This window comes from Mustela putorius, unplaced genomic scaffold (genome assembly GCF_011764305.1).
Source record: "Mustela putorius furo isolate JIRA1106 unplaced genomic scaffold, ASM1176430v1.1 tig00003962_pilon_pilon_pilon, whole genome shotgun sequence".
NCBI classification, from domain to species: domain Eukaryota; kingdom Metazoa; phylum Chordata; class Mammalia; order Carnivora; family Mustelidae; genus Mustela; species Mustela putorius.
Window position 1 is genome coordinate 3,920,777 of NW_025422106.1, and position 25,499 is coordinate 3,946,275.

Below are 25,499 nucleotides of genomic sequence, written 5' to 3' on the forward strand. Positions count from 1 at the left end.
CATTAGGTCTACAAGGACCAATATTGTCCCCGACTTCTTCCATCCTCTCGGGACCATCTGAGTTCCTGGCCAAGTGCCAGCACAGAGAGGAAACTCACCAAATATTTAGTGACTCCAGTTTCTTTTAAATGCCCTAGTCTTCAAACACAAAAAGAAAATCTTCAGTCTTTGTGCATCCTTCAAGTCTGGTAATGACTGAACCAACTCTTGGGCCCACAACACTGAGTGGGGTGAGGTGGGGAGGGTACCGGGGGTGCCCCGGGAGTGAGGGGGTTGAGAGTGGATGGAATAAGTGCGTCCGCTGGGGTATTCTGCCCTGGAGAGGGCAAGCACCGCTCCCACCCCTAGATGGCTCGCTGGGCTTGGGTAAGGTAGGAGAAGGAAGACCAGGGAGTCCTGACGTTTAGTCAGGACTCATGCAAACAGTCGGTTTTAATATAGAGGCTGTTTCATTGCAAGGCAAACAGAGGACTCTTGCTGGTTATGCTGACACCTGGCCATTCCTTAGTGGTCTCTGACGTCGCTAAAACTTTACCCGGCACCCAGGTGAAGGGCCTGCCCTCTCCTCCAGGGCCACCTTCTCCTCCTAAAACAGCCTGGCCACCCCACTCCCAAAGGATCAGACATCCCTGTAAAAAAACGTCGAACCCATTTCCTCTTTGTGGGGAGAGGGACCTAGAGGCTAAATGTTATGCAGCTTAGTGAATTCACGAATTGTCCTCTACTGCTGAACCCACCCAACTCCCAGCTCATTCCTTTACGTAGCCCTCCATGCTGATGACCAGCTTTGCCCTCCATGATTTCATTCCAGCTCATGTGCCTCTCTCCAAGCATCCCGGGGTCCTCTGCATCCTGCCCCACGAACCATGGGGGCAGTGACAGTGGTGTCCCCGTCAGATGGGGGGGTGTTCCCCTGAGAGCAGAAAGTGTTTGGTGGTGCCCATGGAGTTCAGAGCATGCCTCACTGCCTGTGGTCCCAGAAGCAAAGCAGCTGAAGAGCCACTTTACGCATGAGAATTGATGACGGACCCAGGACCCAAATCTCCAGGTCAGAAGCCAGGGATTTGGGGTGCTGAAATGATGATTCTGAGTAGGGAGAGGGTGTCTGCTTTCCGGTAGGGCTTTCCTTACCTGTATCCCAAGCCTGTGTTCCCGCCTGAGGGTGGGGACCAGGACTGTTTACTATTCCCTTTGCAGTTCTGGAAAAGCACCACCATGCCCCGCCCCGTGCTGCTGCTCTGCAGTCCACAGCAGGGTGTAGCACCCAGACCATCCCTGCCCTCTGCTCTGCACCAGAGAAGAAACTATACACTGTTTGTCCATTTATTGAGCCCCTCCTGTGTTCCAGGCACAGGAGACATGGAAGTGCGTGGCACTCGGCCCTGCTCAGCAGTGAGATGGGAGCTGAGTGTGGGGGGAGAGCAGGGTCACTGCAGCTCACAACTGGAACAACGGTGCATGTGTGCATCACCATGGCTTAGGACCGAGAGTTCTAGAAGGAACCGCAGTGAGTTCAGGGAGGCCAGGTGGGACACACCAGTGTCAGGCACAGGAGACACACGAGAAGAGAGTTGGTCTGGCCAGCTGTCAGCTGTATTGTCCGGGGAAGGAGATGGGCATTTCGTCCTCCAGGAAGGGTGCAGTGGGGGTGCTCACTCAGACCCGTGGTCCTCATCCTCTCTGCCTGGGAAGAGTTCTGTATGTGACAGTGGTTTCAGGAGTCTTGTCTGTCTCCTCCACCCTTGGGGGGCGCTTCCCTATTCACTCCTCCTTGGGCCCTCCATTTCCCTAACTCGGCCTATAGATATTTGGGATGATCAAATTACAAGTCCATCTGCCACATCTTCCAGTTCTCAGCTGGAAACACATCTGGAGCTGGGATGAGCCACCCGTTAGCTATTCTATCTAAGAGGAGGGAAGTGGTGATCCAGTATTTGCAAGCCTGCAGGCCTTGTGAGAGATGCGGAAGGTGCCGTGGACTAGGTCATGGGAGACCCAGCTTTAGCCCTGGCTGTCCTCGGCTCACTGTGTGACTCCAGGCAAGCTTTCCATCCCTGAAAAATGGGATTCCTGCCCACACTCCGCGTGCAGGGACGTTCACTTCCATTTAGGTACTGAGATGACTTCCATGGCCCTTAGGATGGAATGGCTGAGACATTTAGAAAAGAATCTTGGGTGGGGGGAGGAGAGGACTTGCCATCTTTAGTCCCAAGAGCCTATGTTGGAAGGAGCAGGTGTTGGACCAGGGAAGCTGGAAGGGCATTCTGCTGAAGGATGCGCTCTGGGGGAAGAGGTCAGGCTTTACTGAAGGCGGACTGGAGCTCAGTGTCTCTGACCCCCTCGGGTGCCGGCTGGCTTGAACTTCTGATCTTCCCCATATCCCCACCCCGGCCTGTGTCTCTTACCTACCTTCATGACGTCTCATTCATTTGAGTGTACCCTTGGGCCCCTTTGGGGTTGTGACCCCTGCCAGAAGGTGTTAGCTGGTAACTGCTTAGGGTGTGATCCCTCCTGGAGTGATTCACACTTACAATTGCTGAGGATTTGAAATACTTCAAGGCTAAAGGCATGACTTTTAACAAATCATTGATCACTGTGGGAATAAGGGGGATGTTCCTGGGCCTGAAAAACACACATGATTCTTGTGGCTCCAGCTGGTCCTGAGAGAGGCGGGGGCAGAGTGTGCCTGGGTGCTGGGGTGGGTGGAGAGGGTGCAGCTTCTGGACTCCGGCTATCTCAAGCCTAGATCATTGAAGGGACCACCTCCCTGTGCTTCAACCGCTCTCTTCTATGGGACATCTGCCCAGTGGCTTGTGGGGAACTTGCTCCGTCTGTCCATCTGCCTGGCCCCCACCATGGAGACGGGCAGAGAAGCATCGGTCACTTTCCCCTGATGCCCTTGCAATTCACCAGAGCTCACCTACCTTCTATAGATAGTTGCGCCCTGTCCACAAGGCCCTGCACCATTTGTCCTTGCGGATGCTCTGGTGGTGGAGCTAGAGGAGAAAGAGTGCAGCAGAGTAAGTCTGTGCTGGGACCCAGGAAGGGCAGGGCAGGGCCAGGACCAGAGCTGGAACACAGCCATTCCTCAAGCGTTTGGGAGTTGAGGGGAAAACTGTGGATTGGTTCATTCATTCACTGAGTCATTCATTGGTTCCCACCCCTTTCTCTGGCATCCTCCCTCCCTTTGCCCTTCCCTCCACTGACACCTATGAACACCACTCATAGAAACTGCTCGTGTTGTGGGTACAGAGGCGGCAGCCCACCCTTTACTGTCGGTGGTGGGAGGCGGTCTACTCTGGGGACAGCACCAACATGACCTGGCCGGGCAGGGCGCCAAGGACAGCCTGGCGCCCAGGCCATGGAGACCAGCTCCATCCTGGTAGGGCAGGCACTCAGGCGAGGGGAGGTGGGGCCGGGAGTCAAGTCAGTGAGAAGGATGTGGTGAGTCGTCAGAGCATTGAACTTGAGAGAGTACTGAGGGTGTGGTGGGTAAGAGTAGGTTGGTTTTTTTTTTATTTGTTTCCCCCCCTTTTCACCAAGGATTTTGGGCAGGGTACTAGCTGCTCAGATTTGCACTTTCCAGATCCTTCTAGGTGCACGGGGCGGAATGGATTGGTTAGCTTTTTCCAATCCCAGGCTTTAGGCCCAAAGCAATTTTGAACCTTTGGCAGAACTGGATTCATACTGTCTCCTCCTTATCCCTGCAGCTACTCCCCCCACATGTCCAAATCCTCTCTCTGAGGAGACAGCCAGCAAGCCCAGCGTGTGGCCAAACGGTGCTGGCCCCACCCCCTCCAAGGCCAGCATGGGGTGCCCCTGGCCAGAGGGTCTCCCCCATCTCGCTGACTTGTTAGCGGCCTGGCCAGCTCAGCCCTCCCCGGGGAGCAGGCTGAGGGGAAGATCTGGAGAATGCTTACCTGTTCTTCTGTCCGGCCGGATGGGAGGTATTCCTGGGGGAAAGAGAAAGAAGGAATGAGGGCCGCACTGCTTCCCCAGGGGCTTGGTGAGGTGGGAAGGCTCATGGTTCTTTGGGGTTTGGTGCCTTTGGTGGGTAGTTGGCAGAATTCCAGTCCCTTCCCATCATCCCTGTATGGCTGGGCTGCTTGGCTGCTCATGGAGGGAGACAGTGTGGAGCCCTGGGAAGGGCACAGACTTTGGAGTCTCTGGTGCCTGGCACTGCTTGGACATCCTTGGAAAAGTATGTAACAGGTCTGAACCTTAGTTTTCCCGCTGGTGATAAAGGGGACGTTGTTGTGAGATGTCATATGTGAGCATTCTAGGTGCTCAATAAATCTTTCTCTGCTCTCCCCATCCCCTGTTCCTCATGGGGTGTTGGATTTGGAAGAAAACTCTGAAATGGCCCAGTCGAGAACACATTTTGTGGAGAAGAAAACAAAGGTCATAAGTGTCTGGTTATAAGTTAGCTTTCTCTGTTTTTATGTGCATATATATATATTTTTTTATTACAAAAGCACTCTTGGGGCACCTGGGTGGCTCAGTGGGTTAAAGCCTCTGCCTTCAGCTCAGGTCATGGTCCCAGGGTCCTGGGATTGAGCCCCGCATCGGGCTCTCTGCTCAGCAGGGAGCCTGCTTTCCCCTCTCTCTGCCTGCTTCTCTGCCTACTTGTGATTTCTGTCTGTCAAATAAATAAAATCTTAAAAAAAAAAAAAGCACTCTTTGAGTACATGCCCACTATAAAAAGAAGCAAGCCATGAGAGGTTTGTACAGTAAAAATTAAAGTCCCTTTCACTCTCTCTCCCTCACTTCCCCTTCCCAGCCTAGACGTAACCACTGTTGACAGTTTCGTATTTATTCTTCTAGAAATTTCCCTATGTATTTGCTTATACAAGTGTGTAAGTAAGCAGTTTAAAAAAAATTTTTTTTTTAAAGAAGTATTTATTTGTTTTAGAGAGAGAGGGAGAAAGTGCAAGCTGTGGGTTGGAGGGGGGTGAGGGAGAGGGAGACTCTCACACACACTCCCACGCTGAGCCTGGAGCCTGATGTGGGGTTCCACCTCAGGACCCTGAGATCATGACCTGAGCCGAAACTGAGTCAGACACTCAGTGACTGCGCCACACAGGTGCCCCTCCATTGATGGTTTTTATGTTATTTCTAAATTCTTGCTATTACAAACAAGTTGGCAATAAACACTCTGATGTAAATATCTTAAGATTCATGCATCAATAGCATTTCTATTTTGTACATGTTCTGAAGTGAGACTATTGGTAAAAGGTATGTGTACTTCCAGTTTTGATGGAGATTGCCGACGTGTCCTTGGCAGGGTATAAAAATGGTAGTTTCCTCAGACCCTCACTGACAACACTTAAATGCGTGTATAGATATAGAGATAGAGATAGATACAATATAGACAGTGAAAAAGGAGGAACTACCCTCTGTCCAGATCCCCTCGGACATGACTTCTGCATTAAGAATATCTTCAGGGAACACAGGTTCATTTTAAGGATTCTATATGAGCTAAACAGAATCGACTAGAAAGCTTGGCTAGTGGCTTGGCAAGATTCCCAGCTTCACCAGCTGTCTCTGGAGTCATCCCTCGGATGGATGGCAAGGGCACCAGCAGGCCAGGAGGCGCTCCCTCACCCTTAGGGTGACTGCACCCTTGCATGCCCGAGCCAGCCCTGGGTTTAACACCTGTAGCCTGGTATAATGAATTCTCCGAAGTGTCGGGTTTGACGATCATTCCTATGGCACGGGCGACCCCTACCAGGCCCTGGAGGCCTGGGCTTGAAGCTGGGCCCCTGCTTGGTGTCACCAAACCCGCTCAGAACCCACCAGACAGCACCCACCTTTGTCACTCACCTCTCACCCGCTTCCCCATCAGCCCAAAGAACTGGCTGGCTTTGCCCCTCTTCACCTGCTGGAGCTGGAGGTGAATGCCACCATCCTGGGGAAGCGGAGAGGTCATTGTTAGAGCTGTGGGAGAGGCTGGGGCTGGACACTGGACAGGGTGGGCAGCCTGAGCAACAGCAGTATCATGCCCCCTGGCTCTGTGCCAGCAGGTGGCTCTGGTGCCTTCTTTAGCCAACACGGCGCCTAGACACAATCATTCATAGACAGTGTTCCACCACCTGCGTTCCTGGCTTGGGGCCCAGCACTTTCTTATATTAACTCATTTAATCCTCGCTGAAGCCACACCAGACCCTAGAACCTGTACGGTCACCATTTTACAGATGAAGACACTAAGGCAGAGAGACATTAGTCCTCCCAAGCTTACCAGCTAGGATGTGAGAGACGGAGCCAGGGCTTGAACCCAGGTCACCTAGCTCAAAGGCTCCAACACTGCAGACACAATCTCACTCTTTGCACATGCTTTATGAAGTGACTGATTTTTTTTTTTAAGATTTATTTATTTGACAGAGAGAGAGAGAGAGAAATCATAAGTAGGCAGAGAGGCAGGTAGAGAGAGAGGGGGAAGCAGGCTCCCCGCCGAGCAGAGAGCCCGATGTGGGGCTCGATCCCAGGACCCTGAGATCATGACCTGAGCCAAAGGCAGAGGCTTTAACCCACTGAGCCACCCAGGCGCCCCTGAAGTGACTGATTCCCCACCTACGGATGGGGAAACTAAGACTCATGGAAGGTAAGTGACTTGTTCAAGTCACACAGGAAGTGGCGGAGGCAGAATTTGAACACAAGGAGTCTGACTCCAGAGCATGGTTCTGCTCCATCATAGAAAATGTCTCCAACATAGACAGGAGCGGGCAGCTGGGGAACTCACATTGGGCACCCTATAGGAAAAGCGGGAGGGCTTCCCCAGCACCCCCACTCTCACTGCTGCTGTCCTCTCTTCCTCCCAAACTCCCCACATGGTCCCCGATCTACCCTACCCCACAGCCTGCGCCTCCCACGTGGAACATGGCATGTGGCCTGGGGTGGAGGCCACTCCTCTGGGCAAAGACATTGTCATCCTTGAGCTGATGGGGCGAAAAGTCTAGGCCAATGGTGCTGAACTGAAGTTCTCGTTTTTTTCACCAAGCTTTGTGATATTGGCCAAAAAGTGTGGCCTCACTTTCTGGCCTTAACCTGAGCCCCCAAAGGGCTTCTCAGCCCTGTTGAGAGGGAGAGATGCTTGCTAGTGGAGAGGGTGACAGTGAGTGACAGTCATTAGACCATCCTCACGTCTCTGTGTGCCCAGCACCTGGCACAGAGCTTAGAACACAATGTGTGCAGGATACTAAAAGCTGAAGAGGGGCCCTTTCTAAGCCCTGGGCCAATTCAGTCACTTTCAGTCTGTCTTCTGTGCAGGACGTCATGGACTGGGGCAGCTATCTCAGGCTGGAGTCACCTAGTCTGGCTAGGAACTGGAAAAGTCTCTTTGGAGATTTGGACCCACTGCTGAAAAGCTCATGAAAACCACTTGGCTGGGGTAAAGGCAGCCTTCAAATGCAAGCTGGGGAGAATGGCTACTTATGAATGAAGTCTTACCTTTCTCCCGCCCTCCCTGGGGTTTCTGGACCCTGGCTTCCCTTGACTCAGGAAAGACCCCTCCTCCACCTGAATCCTGCCTTATGCCTTTAACCCAAATGCCTAGCTCCAGGGATGACTGGCAGGTGGGGGACCCCCCCCAGGGCTGAGGCAGTGATCTGCTCATCCTGAAGGTTTCCTTGTTCCTTCCTTCTGTCACCTCACTCCTCCTGTGTGAATGGTTTCTCTACTCCCAGCCCCGTGTCTCAGGGAACAGAACAGCCATGAGACCCAGCTGCAGGGGGAGGTGCTCACAGGTGGAAGGCCCAGCAGCACCTGGGGAAGAGGATGTTTCTCTTGTGGCTGTGAAGAGAGCTCCCCATCACACCACTTGGCTTTGCTGGGCCTGGGCCAAGTCCCATGCTGTTAAGCACAGACTCTGCAAAGACTGCTGGGGATGATTTTCTTCTCCTCCCATGTCACAGGTGGCCAGAAAGCAGCAGTGACCTCCCCAAGGTTGCGCAGAGTCCATGGAGAAGCTGGGACTTGAACCTGGGTCTGTGCACCCTGTGGTCTTCTCCACTCCACACGCTTCCACATCAGACAAAGCAGGAAGGAAACTCGCCACCAATGGCCATTCCTTCAGTGGCTCTTCCAGTGGCCCCAGGGTCCTGGCCAGATGCTGTGTGCCTCATTTTTGGATTTCTCCCCAGTGACCACATTCAGGTCCATTTAGTAGAAGACAGTGGCCATCGGACCAAGTACTTATTATGAAGTAAGAGAAACGTGGGAGATGTTAACAGTGATCTTGCCCTAAGTTGACCCCCTTGAAAGGAAATTCTGGAAAATGTCCTCTGATGCACAGACAAACCAAATCTGATCTCGGACAAATGTGCTTTTAAAGCTGCATAACACTGGACAAACTGTTTGACCTTTCTGTGCCTTGGTTTCCTTAGTTGTGCAAGGGGATAGTAATGGTACCTTTCCCACAAGGCTGATAGGAGGATTAAATTGGTCAATATTTATGAAACATTTAGGACAGTGCCAGGAGCATAACATATGTGACATAAAACACAAACACACACACGTACACATACACACACACACACACACACCGTTGCTCCCATGTATGCTTGCCCCTTTGGATGTCTGCCCAGCCAGGGCCCGTGGCCTTGAACCCACCTGCAGAGGGGAGTCCGACAAAATGGCTAACAATGTACAACCCGCTCTCTGGGCAGCTGTGGAAGGGATCTCCCACCCTCTCTACCGCAGACCAGCCCGTGTCTCACCCCCCAGTACCTCCAGGGTCAAGGTTATCCAGGACCCTGCTTCCGCTCCAAGTGCCAGTTCCTCGTCAGCTGTCACAGTGCCTGCAGACAGCCCCATCAGGAGAAGCAGGGGGAGGCAGGACAGCATAGTGGGTACTGCTCTGTCCTGGGACCCTCCCAGAGCTCCTCGCAGCTTAAAGATGCTGTCTCCAGCACGCCTGGGGCCTCTCTCTGGCTCCTTTCGTGTGTGTTTGGGGAGTGGGGGGTGGGTGAAGCTCCACCTACTCTCTGTCCTTCCAGTTACCCTGCTTTCCTTTCTTCAGCTTATCTGGCCCCTGGGGCCACTTCCTGTGACTCCCTTCCCTCCCTCCTGCTGGCTGGAAAGACCAATGATACCAGAGGAGGGACCAGACCTCTTCCACTGCTGGCCCAGCACTTGATCCCAGGGCTTAGCACTCTGATGCAACACTGGCCTCACCTTTTGGCTCTGTTCCCTTGGTGGCAGGTGCACAATGGGGCACTGTGTGGGGGCCTGGCTGGAAGCCCAAGGGGGCCTGGTCATCCTGGACATGGGGAAGGGGAATGTGCGGCCCCTCCCCTCCCTGTGCTCTGCTCCCCTGTAAGAGAGGCCTCTCCTCCAGAACTCAGTGTTTAACCACTTGTCTCCCCATCACTGTGCCACCCCCCACCCCGAGGTTCCCCTCCATCTAGGGACCTCCACGTGTACGTAGAAATGCACATCTTCCCCTGAGAGAAATAACATAGTGCTTAAAGGAGTAAAGCTCCTCAGAAGAATTGGGATTTGCCAGAAAAACGGCCTTCTGCTCAAGTGTCATCAGCTCTAAACTACTTCCCACTGCTGTCAAAGTGATCTTTCTAGAGCCCTAATCTGGCAAGTCTCTCCTGGCTTACAGCCTTCCAGTGTCTCCCCATGGCCCTTGGCATAATGTTCGGGCTCCATAGCATGGCATTCAAGGCCCTTCTCCACTTAGGTCCTCCCTGTCTCCCATCCATCCATCCATCCAACCAACCATCCATCCATCCATCCATCGGTCCATCTGTCAGTGTAGAACAAGGGCCCCGTGGTCAGAGACCTGAATTCCAATCCTAGCTCCACCATTACATAGCTGTGTCACCTTGACACATTACTTAGTCCCTCTAAACCTTAGAACCCTCATCTGTACATGAGGTTAACAATAGCACTTATTTCCAAAGTTGCTGGCGGGTGAAATATCACACATGCGCCACACTTAGCACAGAGCCAGGCAGTAAATATTTGACACCATTAACTGTTACTACTGTAACTGTTATTGCCCAGGTGAGGCCCTGGGCCACAGATGATGAATAAGATGCCAGCCCTGTCCTCCAACATCTCCCAGTCCAGGGGAGACCCCTGGCTGGTGGGGAAGCTCTGTTCCATTTGGTGTGCACAGGGATGGGAACAAGGGAAGGGCATACCCCCCTTCCCCATTGGCCCCAAAGCCATTCCTTGGTCCCAGACATGCAGCACCGCTCAGGACAGGCTCAGACTCCCTGCCCCGTGCCTTGATCTTGGCTTGTTGGCTCTGCCTAGACCTCCTTTTCCACCTGTACGACCCCACCCTCCTTAAAGGGCCCACTTCATGGTCACCTCCACAGTAGGTTTTTCTGTGCCTATTTCCTCACTCCAACAAGAATTGATTCGTCCTTTTCCTCGGTTTTCCTAGTATCCCACTTACATCCCTTGTAGCTGAGCACAGGGGAGGGGCAGGAGTGGCAGTGGAGAGGGAGAGTAGATGGGAAACCCAGCTCTTGCTCTGTTCACTGAGCCTCCCCCGGAGGAAGGTGCTTTGCTCCATTTCTCCCAGAGGGGACCGCTGGGCTGAAAACAGCCCCTCCTTTTCTGCTGGGTTACGCCCCAGCTATGCGAGAGTGGGGCTGTGATATATGTGCTTGGCACACAGTGGGTCCTTAAGAAATGTGCAGTCACTCGGAGTCCAGGCCAGTGGAGGCAGAGAGGGATACGGGCAAGCACAGAAGTTTGGGGGAAGACACCCCCCACACATCCCCTCCATTCCCACCCCGCCCAGCAATCTCTTTGGTGGATCCCAAGCCTGATCCCAAACCTGCACGTGCTAACATGCAGATTCCCCCGGCTCAGCCCTCTTCTGGCCCCACCAGCCTTGGTTTCTGGGTCTGTCTCAACACTCCAGGTGCCTCCCACTGAACTTCCCCAAGGGCGGGGCATTCCACTTTGGGTTTTCCAGTGTTGTTGACAAGCTCTTCCTTTCAGGGAACAGTTTCGCTTTTCATCTTCATTTTACAGATGTGGAAACTGAGGCGGGTTGGGCTTGCTCTAGATGCCTGTACTAATTGGTGGCAGACTAGCGCCCCAGACCCCAGTCAGCTGCTTCCCACCTCACACTAGAGCCTCAGCCTCTAAGGGCAAGCAACACAGGGCTGGAGGCAGAGTGACAGCATGGACCTCTGGATGTGTGTGTGGGGGGGGGGGGGGGGGGGGGTGGGAGATGGCTTCCTGTTTTGCAGGTCCAAACAAAGTGACCTTAGGACTTAAGAAATATCCCTGGGCCTCAATTTCTCCATCTGAAAATTGGAGCTGCTGCTCATTGGATGGTGGTAAAGATTTCATGAGTTCCCCAGTTTTAAAGAGCTAAGCACAAGGACTGGCACATAGTAGGCGCTCAATTAACCCTGTGACTGGCACATAGTAGGCGCTCAATTAATCCTCACTTGTTTTCTGTGATTATTCGACCTCTGAAACCCTGGACCTCGGCGTGGACTCCCGGCCCCGCCCGCGCAGCAGAAGCCGCTCGTCGTGGGACAGGATGTGGCTGGTGCACAGCAGGGAGGAGGCAGGAGCCACGGGGCAGAGGAGAGGGCGGCGGGAAGATGGGAGAGAAAATCCCAGAGGTCCGGAAGGCCAGGAGGAAGGCAGGGCACCGGCTGGAAACCGCGGCTATTTGCAGCGCTGCCTTCGGGCTGCGGTCTCCCGGCTGGCGCTCGCTGCCCCGGCCGCCCAGCCCGCCGCCCCGCCCGGTGCCCTCGGCCACCCGGGCACGGCCCCGTGCTCGCGGCCTCGGCGGGAGGACTGGGGCGCGGCAGCCAGAGCCCGGACGAGGCCGACGGCGCCGAGCCGGGCGCGACCTCGGAGGGCTGCATGGAGGCGGGTGCGAGCCGGACGCGAGGGCAGGGGCGGGCGCGGGGGGCCGTGTGGCCCGCGAGGCGGGTCGCGGCCGCGGCGAGGCTGCTGGGGCGCCGGGTGGGCGCGCAGGATTGCTAAAGGCTGCGGTTTGGCGAAGACCGCGGAGCCGAGAAGAGCAAGGGCGCAGGAGGGAGGGAGTTTTTTAAAGCTGAGGGCGAACAGCGAGGAGGGAAACACGAGAGGAGGGCGGGCGGCGGGCAGGAAGCGGACGTTTCCCGAGCGCCCACTCCGTCCGCAGTAGGAGGGAGGATGGGCGCGGGGGGCGGCGGGCTCCCGGGCGCCGAGCGCCGTGGCTCAGGCGCCCCAGCGGCGGAGGGGTAGGGCCGGGATTCGAACCCGGTGCGCTGCTGCCGCGCGCTCTCTCATCTGCACGGAGCCCGAGGACGCCGGTGGGCGGGGGGTGGCGGGGCCCGACCGCCGAAGAAGCGGAGCTGGGAGGGGAGGCCGCGGGGAGAGAGCTTTGGGGAGGGGTCGTGGCTGCCCCGTGGGGACGCTTGAGGAGAGGAGGCGGGCGTGGGGCGGACGATCTCTTCCACCGCCCCCACCCCCCCACCGATGACGCCGCAGGGGGCCCTGCAGCTGTCTTTCCCGCGCCCCTCCAGCGCCCCCATGTGGAAGCTTCTCCTGAAGTCTGGTCTCACCTCCTACGACTCGGAATTGGCGGGTCCAGGCAGGGCAACCGCTGGGTCCTGGTCCCCATGGCCTGGCCTTTGGCTCGAGGGACAGGAGGTGACGGAGGGGGTGAGGCTCCTCGGGCCGGCAGCCTGGTCCTTCTAGGGGAGGGCAGTGGAGCGGAGTAGCCCGGAGAGTGTGACTGGCGCCACCCCTGAAGAAAAACTCCCGCAGTCGTTGAGGCTACGCTGGTGCATTGGGTCAGGGATCCCGGGCTTACTAAGCACCTCTCAACGCGGGAGTTGCCCCAGAGCCGAGAGGAAAGAACCACACAAGCATTTATAGCAATTTTAACTCAGTGTGAAAAGTGCCATGGAAGGGGCATTTGGGGAGAAACCAAGATTCCTGGGCCCCCTTGACTCCCACGGATGGAGCAGGCACCCTTCAGACGTTTGTCCTTAGATAGGACACTCTGGGCTTGGGAACGTGGGTCTCTGCACCCAGAGCGCACAGGAAGCTGACAGAGCAGTTGCCCTCTGCCCCCAGAGGTTGTGGGGGCCAGATACCTCTGTCCAGCGTCACCGAGGACATTTGGGCCCCAGCCTGCCTTGTTTTTGACATTTAGACCCTCAGTTAGGCCCGGAATATTTCTGGAAGGTCCTGAAGTTATTGCTCAGTTTCAGAAAGAAATTCTCAAAGTCTGGAGAATGATTCAGAACATTCTCTGACCTCACGCTTATGGTCAGACACCTCCCCCACCATGGAAGGCACATCCTGGCCCTGGGGCCCCTCTCTCTGTAGGAACTGGCACCCACTCACATCTTTTTTTTTTTTTTTTTTCAGTTAGGCTCAGCAAGGAAAGAGAAATACATGGTGGGAGGTATTTTGTCCCCAAGAAAGATTCAAGTCAAGAGTAAAAGCAAAGCAAATTGGCTAAGAATGAGACTCTGGGGGGTCTCTGGGGAGCTCAGCCAGTTAAGCATCTTCCTTCGGCTCAAGGTCATGATCCTGGGGTCCCTGCTCAGTGGGGAGTTTCCGTCTCCTTCTCCTCACCCTGCTGTCCTCACCCCGCTAGTGCAGCGCTCCCTCTCTCCCTCTCTCAAATAAATAAAATCTTAAAAAAAAAAAAAAAAAAAAAAAGAATGAGATCCTGGGTTCAAATTCTGACTCCAGAATTTTACCCTTTGTGTGATGTCAGGCATCAGGCTTTAACCTTTCTGGCTTTCTGGGCTTCATTTCCTTTATCCCCAAGGTGGGGATCATAATATATTCACTTCAAAAGGTGCTGAGATTTTTTAAAAAAGATTTTATTTATTTATTTGACAGAGAGAGACAAAGTGAGAGAGGGAACACAAGCAGAGGGAGTGGGAGAGGGAGAAGTAGGCTCCCTGCTGAGCAGGGAGCCGGATGCAGGACTCAATCCCAGGACCCTGGGATCATGACCTGAGTGGAGGACAGAAGCTTAATGACTGAGCCATGCAGGCGCCCCTGCTGAGATGTTTAAATGAGATAATGCATAAAACAACTTCATGCAGCTCCTGGCACATTGTAAACCTTAATAAACGGTGGCAATTATTATTGCCATTAATAATATAATTAAGCAATAACACTCATCCATGTTTTATGGGACAGCCCAGATTAAGCAAAGCGATTTCACACATTCCCTGATATTTTGCCATCAGGTTGAGAATCTCGTAAGAACAGGGACTGGGCTTCTCTTGTTGGACTAGCAGTCCATTCCCTGTGGCCAGGCCGCTTGATCTTAAAGATAGGGTTCAGAAGCCTGAGAGCTGAGGGAGGTGTGTGAAGGTCCCCCTTGCTAAGGGATGGGGGTTCAGGTCCTGCCCCTGCCTCAGCTGTGGAGGGTGAGTGGAGAGAAGTGCCTGCTTCTTCCAGAACCCTTTATGTGCCTAAAGGCACCCAGAAGTCTGAACCCATTAGTGGGAGAGGAGAAGCTCATGTTGTAAATCGGCCTTTTCTTCCTGGATCTTGGTTAGCGAGTGTGGGAGAAAAGTGAACAGCTAATTGAAAATATAATTATAATGCACTGTCTTTTGTCTACCCAGTGGAGCCTCCAGACCCCACTGTCTGCGGAACAGTTTGCTTCTCTAGTCCAGGAGGGCTCTGGAGCCAGCCATCCGGAGACGGCACCCACGGGTTGGGTAATGTGGCTGGCTGGGGCTCGGCGAGAGGTTCAGGACTGAACCTCGGTCCCGCTCTCCCTGACCACTGTCCGAGCTGACTGAGTTCTCAGAAGTCTGCTGAGTTCAGGGGGAGCCCGAGTGGGCTGCTAGGGAATTGGGGAGGGAAGAGAGGAGGCCAGTCTGGGGAGTGCAAATATTACCCCGCAGACACTGGGGTGTCACTCTAAGCTTCAGAACAAAGGATTTATGTGGGATTCTGGGTTTTTTCCCTTCATGGGTTCCCAAAGCCTTCTCCCCTCAAATGAGGGGACAAGAAGGAGGGGCTGAAGTGGGGAGAAGCTGGAGACCGAGAAGCCTGTTAGGAGGTGATGGTGATAGTCTCAGGAGGCACGGGCTGGGACGTGGGGTGTGTGTGTGTGTGTGTGAAGGGAGGGCGTCCCCAGGTCTGAGCTCCAGAGGGACAGAAAGGGGAGGCACTGGGATGATGAAGAGGAAGAAGAATAGGTTCTGGAAGGGCGAGAGCTGCTGGTGAGTATCAATTTGGACAACCTGATAGTTTAAAGTATTTCTGTCCACAGGGTAGACCAGGAGGGGCTTGGAGCTCAGGAGACAAGGTCAGAGAACTTTCAGGAGGTCAGTGTACAGGCGAGTGAAGCCAGGGGAGAGCAGGGTAACACAGGGAAACCAGGAATAAAAAGGCCAAAGCTGGACATCTGAGCAGCCTCACTATTTAAGGGGCAGGTGGTGGATGGGGTTGGGGTGAGGTGGCAAGAGAGACTGCAAAGGAGAAAGTAGAAAGATGGGTGCCCGGGAGAGAGGAGAGGTACAGACATACAGATGAGAAATGCTTATGAAATATACTATGGATATGAAAGAATGTGTATGATTAACACCTGGAAAAAGTAATGCAGAGTCCACGCAGGTGGCGGGTCGTAGTACCGCCGGGATGGGCAGCAGGTAAAAGCGAGTTCCCATAACCTATTTGATATCCTAACATTACCTATTTTACGAGATCTGTGCATACATCTCTTTCACAATTTTTTTTGTTTTGTTTTTGTTTTTGTTTTACTTTCACAATTTAAAACAAGATAGGAAATACTCGAACTGTCCATTAGCAGGAGAATGGATAAGCCAGTTGTGGCATGGAACACTACACAGCAGTGAAAATGAATGCATTGGAATGAATCGGATAAAACTCATCAGGTGTTAAGCCGGAAAAAGCAAGCCGCAGGAGGATCTCTGCGGTATGATTCCATCAGTGCAGAATTTAAAAACATGAAAATATAGATCCATATTATAAATGGACTCATATACATGTAATGTATATGTATATATATACACACACAATACATAATCATGTAAAATACTCATGGGAATAACTGGTACATGCAGGGGAGAGCTTCCCTCTGGGAGGGGGAGGGGATTGGAGAGGGGACACAGGTGGTTTCAGTTTTCTCTGTAATGACTCATTTAGTAAGCTAGGTAGTGGACATTCAGGTTTGTTGTACTATTACCTGCACATTTCTATGTACCTGATATAATTAATACATTTTGAAAAGCCAGAAAAGTAATGGGAAAAGCCAGGGGCAGGGGGAGGAAGGGTTTCAGGAAAGAAGGGAAGGATGGGGGCACTTGGGTGGCAGTTAAAGCAGCCAGCTCTTGGTTTTGGCTCAGGTCATGATTTCACGGTCCTGAGATCCAGCCCCGAGTCAGTCTCCACGCTCAGCACAATCTGCTTGTCCCTCTCTCTCTGGTCCTCAACCTATTGATGTGCGCCCGCTCTCTCTCTCTCTCAAATAAATAAATAGATAAATAAACTCTTATTTTTTAAAAGAATTTATTTATTTATTTGACAGAGAGAGAGAGAGAGGATAAGCAGGGGGAGAAGCAGGCAGAGGGAGAGGGAGAAGCAGGCTTCCCTGGTACAAGTAGCCCAAAGCGGGACTCGATCCCCAGACCCTGGGATCATGACCTGAGCCAAAAACAGTTGCTTAACCAACTGAACCACCCAGACGCCCCTAAATAAAATCTTAAAAAAAAAAAAAAAAAAGCAGAGGGGAAGGGCCAACAGTATGAAATGTGGCAGTGAGCCCTGCACTGAAGGAGGACTACAGGCGGACCCCGGGTTGCACTGGGGTCAGAGGGTACCCACCCGCATTGCTGGCCTGGAGGCAGAGGCTCTGCCTCAGTGTTCCTGCTAATAGCCCTGATATGATGGTTCTGAAACTCCACTATCAGCCAGTGGTCACCCCGGGGCCCCTCACTGCCTCTGGGACACAGGACGGAGCCCTCAGTGTCTTTGATGTTGCTGCGGATGCTACAGGGAAGCCATCCTCATCTCTCACCAGAGAGTAGATGCAGGTAAGATCCCTGGAGAGACTCCTGGAGGACCCCGGGGGGTGAGGGGTGACGGTAGCCCTGCCAGCCATGCTGCTGGAGGCGTAGACTGGCCCTGAGGCAGGGGGATGACCAGGCTGACTTCGGCAGGAGTCAGCGAGTCTCTGGCGCCCAGGGGGCGGGTGGGCGAGGACAGTGTTGAGGCTTGAAGGTTTGAGGAGGCAAAAGCCAAATCCCGGTGCCCAGGCATGGAGAGTGGGCGCTGCCCAGGCTTGGCAGAGAGCAGGCTGAAAGATGCAGTGCCAAGGTGGGGAGAGGGGCTGCCAGGGCTGGAGATCAGAGGAATGGAGGGGGGAGGGCCCAGGCACTGTCAGGGCTTGAAGTAGGAGGCTGCCGGGGGCAGGGTTGGGGGGGGGAGGGCGGAGAATGGGGGATCAGTGGAGCCAGGGGTGGCCAGGAGGAAGTGGGTAATGCCAAGGGAGCAATGGTAGAGAGCCGGTGCCAGCTTGGGGCTGGGGGCTGGAGGCGGGGGTGGGCTGAGCCGAAGGGAGTTGTAGAACTTACTCTTTTCCCTTGTTCTCATTCAGTTGTGCAAAACCAATGCCTTTGTTGGTGAGTTCTAAAACCTCTGTTGGTGAGTTTCAGGGTGCACAGGGCCCTCTGGGGTCATCTTTTCCCATCCCTTCTTTGCACAGATGGGGATAGTGATGCCCACAGTGGGAAGGGAGGCTGGCCTTTCCAGGGCCACCAAGTGCATCTAGTGAGGGACCTATGTGTTCAAGTCTGTATCAGACCTGTGGAGTACTGGGTGGGGGGTTGGGAGCTGGGATGGGGGTTGCCTGAGGGAAGGTTTCCAGTTTTGGCCAAGGAAGCCAGTGGTCTTGTTGGGGCGGCAGGCCAAACACATTGAAACCCAGCCAGCCATAGAAGGCCACACGCACTGCTGGGGCAGAATTCTGGGACAACAGTGAAATGAGCTGGGACCTTTGGAAGAGGGGGTCCTAGGGAAGCTGTAGCTTTAGGAGAGTTCAAAAAAATGGGGCGGGACTAAATTCATTAAGAATTCATTTTCAATGGAAATCAAATGACCTACATGTACTAGAAAAGACTTTGCTGGGCACCTGGGTGGCTTAGTCATTAAGCCTCTGCCTTTGGCTCAGGTCATGATCCTCAGGGTCCTGGGTTCGAGCCCCACATTGGGCTCCCTGCTAAGCAAGAAGCCTGCTTCTCCCTTTCCCACTCCCCCTGCCGTCTCTCACTGTGTGTCTCTCTCTGTCAAATAAATAAAATGTTAAAACAAACAAACAAACACTTTGCAGGACAAAAACACATCCTATAAGGTAGGATTATTACTGGGTGTCTGGACCTGACATAGGTTCCTCAGCTGTCCTAGGGGGTCAGGCCGTGGGAATCCTGGTCTGCAGGTAATCCCGAGGCCTGTAAGTCTGTCAGGGGACAGAGCTAAGGCCTTTCTTTTAATTTTCTTCAGCTGTGGGCCCAGGAACACATACCATCAGCCAAGGACAAAGGTCATTTGGGAAGGGCCCTTGGAGAATGTGGATCCCCCTCCCCATTTTACAGTGGAGCAGACCGAGGCCCAGGGAGAAGTAACATAATCGTCCATACAACCATTTCTTCCCCCAATATTTCATTGATTTCCAAGATGTGTCCGAAACCTTGCATGTGAGTGGAGGCGCACTTGGCATTCTGGAAGGGCGTTGGCCTAAGCGGGGATGCCTCAGAGGGGAGGGAATGCTCCCAAATGAGTGCTCAGGGGAGCTGGCCTGCCTGAGCAGAGCGGTGGGGATCAGCCCTGTTGTCCTCTGGTCAGGAAAGGGGCCCAGTGGTCGCCTCCACCTCAAGACCCACCCCTGTGGTCCATGTGGCTGCAAAGGCCTTTGGAAGTGCAGCCTGCTGCTGGGGAAGGATAGGGTGTCCAGCATCTGCCAGGGGCTGCAGGATGGGACCCATTTAGCCTCCATAGTCATCTAACCCCCATGACTCAGGCCTGGCCCTGCCCGTGGAGGGCAATGGGCCAGCCTGAGCTCATCACCACTGCCCGGAGCATAAGTGGTAAACAAGCTCACCCTCGGCCTGCCGCCCCTGAGAGGAAGCAGGAAAGGGTGAGGTGGGGGCCCCCCAAACATTCCACCATCTGCATAACACACGTCACGGGTGTCCATGGGGCCTTGTGTTGGGCTCTCGAAGGTGGGTGGTGTGTGGGGAAGTGTGTTTGCCTTCACGCATGTCCCCAGTAGTGCTACGGCCCACCTTTTCCAGGGGTCAAGTCAGCCAAGCCTCATGGGGACCATTCCACCCCCTGCCAGGTAACTGCCCGCCATGTCGTTGGCTCATGAGGTTGGGCCTGAAAGCTAGGACTCCCCACGGAGTGACACCTGGGGTGACCCGCTGGATCTCCGTTTCCTGGCCTTCGGGCCTCATGGCTCAGACCCATGTGCTGGGATTGGGTGGGTGGGTTCCCTATGGCTTCTGGGAGCCTCTCAGAGGTTGCAGTTGCTGTGGGCCCCGGCTCCTTCTGTCCCTCCACCTCACTCTCTCTCCCTCTGTCCTCCTCTGCTCCCTCCCTCCTTCCGGCCTTTCTCTGTCTTCCTCCTTTTCTTTTAGACCCTCTTTCTCCATCTTTCCTCCACCTCCCCTCTCCGCCGAGTAATTGGCATTACTCTTGGGAGCCGCCAGATGGCAGCAGTGCATCGCGGGTCCCATACTTGCTGAGGGCTCCTTGCGGGTGTGCGGGCGGGGGGGGGGGGGCACCCAACCTGCCCCTGCCGCCAACCTCACCCTTCACAACACCCACACCCTGCCCAACACTCCGCTGGGACTTTAGACATGGAGGAAAATAGAGCAGCAGACTCCGGGCAGGGCTAGGGGTGGGGGCCTGGAGCTCCCGGAGCTGCTCTAACGTCCCCCTCAGGGTAGCACCTGGCTTTTGCTCCTGGAAGCTGGGAGGGCCTGGAGAGCATCCCTGCTTTACACGTGAAGATAAGACCCGAAGAAATGAAGTCACTGGTCCAAGTTGGGACCAGTTTCTGCCTTTCCCTTTGTTCTATGTACCTTCCCATTGTCTCTTCTGAAGAGGCAGCCTCTGTCTGCTCTCGGGGAGCCCCCAGGCTGATGGGAAAAGATAGCCTTGTCCCAGGAACCACAGAACGGGGGAGACAACGTGGTAATCTTCTGGGGCCCCTATTGGTTTTGAGCCAGAGCTAGGTGAAGGCAGTCAGGCCAGGCTTCCTGGAGGAGGCAGGGACCAAGAGCAGGGGAAGGTAGGCTGAGTAAGGGCAATGTTTTCCACGGCAGCTCTCAGGCCAGGAGCTGCTCAGTGGACCTCATGTATGGGGAGCAGCTGGGGTGGGCTGCTGCAGTCCTGGAGGCAGGGGAGGGAACCACGTTGACCCTAATTTGGGCCAAGCTCCTTTACTGGCCCATTGCCCTGCCCCACCCCCTCAGTCCCTGCCCCGCTGGGAGGCCAGCAGTGGGCTGGGGACAGGAGGTCCAGGGTGGGGTCCCTTCCCCAGGGCCCGAGCAGGATCCTGAGCCGGCTGTGGCAGTGCCCAGGAGCCAGAAAGGAGCCACCGCCCCCCACCCCCTTGGGCCCCTCTGTAATTAGGGCTATTTTTAGGCCCCTCTTCCTTCCTATTTCAGGCCTCTGGACTGGGCCGGAGAGTGGGCTGTCCTGGGGCCGAGGGCTGGAGCCGCTAAACTGGGCCGTGGCGTGGGAGCTGCAGCCACAGTGCAGACCACAGCGGGGGCGGAGTCCTGGCGGGGGAGGGGAGCCAGGACGTGGCCAGGCCTGGGGCAGGGCGGGGTGTGGGTGGAGCTTGGCTCCTCTGACCCCTCCCCGATCCCCTCACTGCTCTGCCCCACGCCGGCCCATCCCTCTGTCCTGTTGCCCCCAGCCCTGCTGGTTCCAGGCAGTGAGCCCTGGGTCCGCATCTCCGCGTGTCAGAGACTGTGCAAACCCAGCGCCCTGACAGAGGACTGTCACCCTCGGAGAGGGGCCTCTCTCCTCTGGGTTGTCCATAGCGACGACCAGTGTTTATGGTGGGCTCACGGTGTGTGGGTACTTTCTCAGCACTTAACCTGTATTAACTCATTTACTGTGGCCAACAACACTAGGAGGACTGTGCTATTTTATCCCTATTTTACAGATAGGAACACTGAGGCCCAGAAGGAGCCCATTTTCCGTGTACCCGGCTTGGTCTCGCATGGCCTGCAAGACCATGGGAGCATTGTCTCGCAGGCAGACATTCTTGTGTCAGGGAGACATTCTTGTCAGGGAGCATTCTTGTCTCTTCAATGGGGTTTAAAGACAGGGACCCTGAGAGACATGGTTCACTTCTTCCTGTCTTTGCAGGCTCCACACTGAGGGGAGCCCAGTCAGGCATGGCTCCCGTTGATGATCGGCCTGTCCACCGTCCGACAGTCCGTGGCCTGTCCTGCAGGCGGAAGGGTGGGTCTGGCCCAGCTGGTTCCAGTTAGGCTCAAGAAAGCTGGCGAGGGGTATATTTAGCCCTGGTTTCTGGAGGAGCCAGAGGTCTTTCATCCTTGGAGGCGCTGGCCACAGTGGGACTCAGGCTGCCAATGCTGGGCTCATGCGCTGTGGGGCAGGCAGGCTTCGGGGCAGGGAGTGGGGTCAGGGAGGAGAAGGGGCACATCCCTGAGGCTGAGGGGAGAGTGACCACGCTGTCCAGGGCAGCCGAGGTCTGGCTGCTGCGCTCAGGATGTGTTTCTGTAGGCCGGAGGGCTTCTGGCGGAGGTGTGGGAGGGGAGGGCCGACCCAGGGTAGACTGGCCCAGGCCCAGCTCAGGCCTCACGTGTCCACGGCCTGGGGCTCATTACCAGGACTTTGCCCTCTTCGGGGGTGGGGGACTACTCTTAGGAGGGGTAGGCAGGGGACAGAGTTCAAGGAATAGGAAGGGTGGGGGGTGGCCTCTCTGTTCCCTCTCAGCAGACTGACATGTTTGGGCAGAGATGTCTGGAGACAGTGGGAGGGCTGGGGAGCAGGTCCACGTGTGCAAGAGAAGAAGACAGAGGCATGCAGAGGGGCCGCCATGAGGTGTGTTCAAGTGTGCGGAGGGCGCACACCTGTTTGACTCAGTACCACATGTCTCAGGACAGCGGGCAGTCACTGAGCACTGTGTGACTGGGCTGCCAGTCTGCGATGCCAGGCCGTGGCGGAGCCTGTGGCCGGGTTTCGGTGGCGATGCAGGGCTGGGAGGACCCATGGGTAACCGTGGCCTTGCTCCCCCATGGGGGAGCGGGATGGCTGGTCACCCTGTTTCTGGGGGACAGCGGACCAGTACGGTGGTGACTGAGGGGCTGTGTGATTGTGTGAGGGTGTTGGTCTCTGTGTGTGTGACGTGGAGACACATGTGTGGGGGCAGTGTGGGCCTTTGGCTGTGAGTGCGTGCCTGCGTGTGTGTGTGTGTGTGTGTGTGTGTGTATGTGTGTGTAGATTGTCACGGGCTGTGTGTGTGTGTGACTGGGTGTGTGAGGGCAGCCAGGCCAGCCGCCACCAGCCGGCTTTCTATTGCAAACAAGACCCGTTCCTGCTGAGGGTCATGCCCTATTGTCCTTCCGGGGACCCCCACCCCAAAGCCGCAGGCCCTCTGGGCCTGAGGGAGGGAACCCTATGGGTTGTAAGCATCTGTCTCTCCCCTAATCCTCTCACCCCACTCCCTCCGACCGTCCCCACAGACGGCAGGCTTATACCTGCCCCAGGGCGGGAGGCAGGGGAGAGAAAGAGGAGCCTGCCCGCCTGCCCGCCGCCCCTCTGTGTCTCTGCGCTCAGACAAAGAGCTCACCCTGGTCTCTGTGGGCGTCTGGGAGACGCTGGGGGGATTAGCTGCCCGCGCCGCCCTCTCCCCACCTCGTGCCAGCCCACCCGGCTGGCACCAACACCTCGGAGCCCAGGGGCGGTGCCCTCACCACAACCTCTCCAGCTCCAAGTGTGTGTGTGTGTGTGTGTGTCCTCCCCCAGAACCTGGTGGAAGCAGAGGCACAGCCCTTAGAGAAGCGGGTTCTGGGGCTCACACCTCCCACTGCGGGTCGGGACTGGGTCTCTCCTTGGTTTCTACTTTCCCATCAGCCAAGCACGGTCCTACCAGGTCCTTGCGGAACCTTCGTGTCTTTGAGTACCATTCCTGGCCCTTGTACCCCGCTCCCACTGCTGACTGCGCCTCAGACCTTCCAGACCTTTCCATTTGCGTTCCTTGGGGGGAAAACCTGATGGGGCCGGTTGAGCCTCAGAGTAGGGGGGAGAAGGGAGTGGGCACCCCTGCCATGTCAGCGTCAGTGTTGGGTCAGGAGGGATGGGCTCAAAATGGAGGAGACTTGGGGAATGACCTCAGGTCTCCGCTGCTCACTGTGGATCTGGAGAGCTCTCCATTGGGGAGGGTGAGGGCATGGTTAGAGTCACCGGCCCACGGCTTCGAGGCTAACCTTTGCTGTGTTTTGTGCAAAACCAGACGCGATCCTCCAAGTTTTCACGTTAACTCTCACTGGATTTTTCTCAACAGATAAGAGAGGGATTGCTTCTTTTCCCGTTCCACAGATGTTTAGACCGAGGCTCTGCGACACTAAAGGATTTCCCTGATGTCCCATATCTGGTGAGCAACAGGGCCAGAATGGACCCCGGGGTCTTGCTCTGTGTCAGGAGAGCCCCTTTGGCCTTCGCGTGGCTGGGCCTCTGCCTCCTCTCTACCTTATCCCTACCACTGCCGAGGAGTCTGCTTGAGAAACCTGGGGATGGAAACAGGCCAGCGGCACCTGGGGGAGACGACCCCGGCCCTCCCTGAATCACACCCCACCCTTAAGCAATAGGGCTCCATTCCACGGACAGTTCTCACCATCCCTCCCAGGCGGCTGTGGCTATTTGTGGAAACTCCCTTCCTCTCCCTGCCGACTGGGTCGGGATCTACTTTGTCCCAAAGACCTCTCCCAATTAATGTTTTTTTTTTTAATTTATTTTATTTTATTTTATTTTTTAAAGATTTTATTTATTTATTTGACAGAGAGAGATCACAAGTAGGCAGAGAGGCAGGCAGAGAGAGAGGAAGGGAAGCAGGCCCCCTGCTGAGCAGAGAGCCCGATGTGGGACTTGATCCCAGGACCCTGAGATCATGACCCGAGCCGAAGGCAGCGGCTTAACCCACTGAGCCACCCAGGCGCCCCCCAATTAATGTTTTCTACGAAAATGTGATTCTGGGGGTTTAGTCCCCTCCTGCTGCAGGTGTCTCCTTTCGTTCAGTCTTTAGGGGAGGCCGCGAGGCACGGACGCCTTCCCACCTGCGAGAGTAGACTACCAAGAAGGAAGCTCGATTTCTCAATGGCTGAAAGATGCTGTGGAGGCTGGGAGCTGGCGCAGCACCTGGAAAATAAATCATGATCAACACACAGAGATGGACATACAGTGCATACAGAGTGGGTGGGTGATATATGGAAGAGGGTGAATGATTGCACAGGTGAGGGGGCGGGGGATGCATGGGGGCTGTGGGCGAGCAGGTAGGTGGGTAAGGAAGTACGTGGGACGTGTGGATGGGTACGTGGGCAGAGTTTGAATGGACGGGTGGGTGAGTAGTTAGGTCAATGGGTGCATGGGTGAACGGTTGAATGATAGATTGTAAGGTGGTTGGAGGATGGTTGGATGGAGATGGATGGGACAGTGGGTGGATGGTGTGTGAGTAGATTTGTGGCAGGAATCTTGGAGCCTGGAGGTGCCTTTAGAAGACCGGCTATACACAGGGAATGAATTTTCCATGGTTTTGGTCAGTTCTCAATCATTTGGACTGATGGAGAGAAACCATGTCATGGAAGAATCTAGAAGATGCTGATTGGACTCAACCTGATTTATGTCATACTTGGGAGGGTGGGAGTGAGCAACGGGCTCTCACCTATGAAGTCTGAGGGTGTGTGCATTTGTGACCTGTCAGTCACACAGGCAGATGTGGCTTGTCTTGGGAGCCCAGCTTGGACTCTTCTCTTGCTCGCCGACACTTTCCTTGCTCCTGCGCTGGGAAGGACGGACTCTCCTCCCAAATGGACACAGAGTGCCGATGTCACTGCCATGATTCTCCCGCATCTGTCTCTGGTGGGCTCCCTCCTCCCCCAGAGTCAGGGAAAGGTGACCAGACTCTCTGGGGGTCCAGTGTTTCTTTCAAGTTTCCTTGAGGGTAGTCAGCACGGAGAGGCTCTGAGTCATGGAGGTTGGCCTGGCATCTGCCAAGTGGTGTGATGGGGTCAGGAAATTAATAGCAGCAAAGCTCCCCTGACAACAGAAGGGGGACAGTGGCGAAAGCTCCCTGAGCTGTTCCCTGGAATGAGGGGAGGCTACCAGGAGCTGTAGCAAGACCCAGAGCGCAAGGGTGCCTGGGTGGCTCAGTCAGTTAAGTGTCTGCCTTCAGCTCCTGTCATGATCTCAGGGTCCTGGGATCAAGTCCTGCATCGGGCTCTCTGCTTAGCAGGGAACCTGCTTCTCCCTCTCCCTCTGCTTGT

The 25,499-nt window shown here is 55.2% G+C and overlaps 1 protein-coding gene and 1 long non-coding RNA gene across 3 annotated transcripts; one reads left to right on the forward strand and one right to left on the reverse strand.

Annotated features, from left to right (window-relative positions):
- Positions 1-1,309: 1,309 nt before the first annotated feature.
- On the reverse strand, positions 1,310-9,011 carry TAC4 (tachykinin precursor 4). 2 transcript variants are annotated; one of them, XM_004764798.3, is made up of 5 exons: positions 8,725-9,011; positions 5,824-5,908; positions 3,921-3,953; positions 2,925-2,996; positions 1,310-1,696 (listed from the first exon to the last, which is right to left on the reverse strand). In XM_004764798.3, exons 1-5 carry the CDS (start codon positions 8,839-8,841, stop codon positions 1,653-1,655), a joined length of 351 nt encoding a protein of 116 aa, XP_004764855.1. In that variant the 5' UTR covers positions 8,842-9,011; the 3' UTR covers positions 1,310-1,652. The 2 variants fall into 2 exon arrangements, with proteins under 2 accessions (XP_004764855.1, XP_004764856.1); XM_004764799.3 differs by having other exon boundaries at positions 1,310-1,684; positions 8,725-9,010.
- Positions 9,012-21,918: 12,907 nt separating this feature from the next.
- LOC101683416 lies at positions 21,919-25,399 on the forward strand. Its single transcript, XR_200384.3, has 3 exons — positions 21,919-22,062; positions 23,525-23,614; positions 24,256-25,399. It is a non-coding gene; the product is annotated as an uncharacterized LOC101683416 (long non-coding RNA).
- Positions 25,400-25,499: the final 100 nt, after the last annotated feature.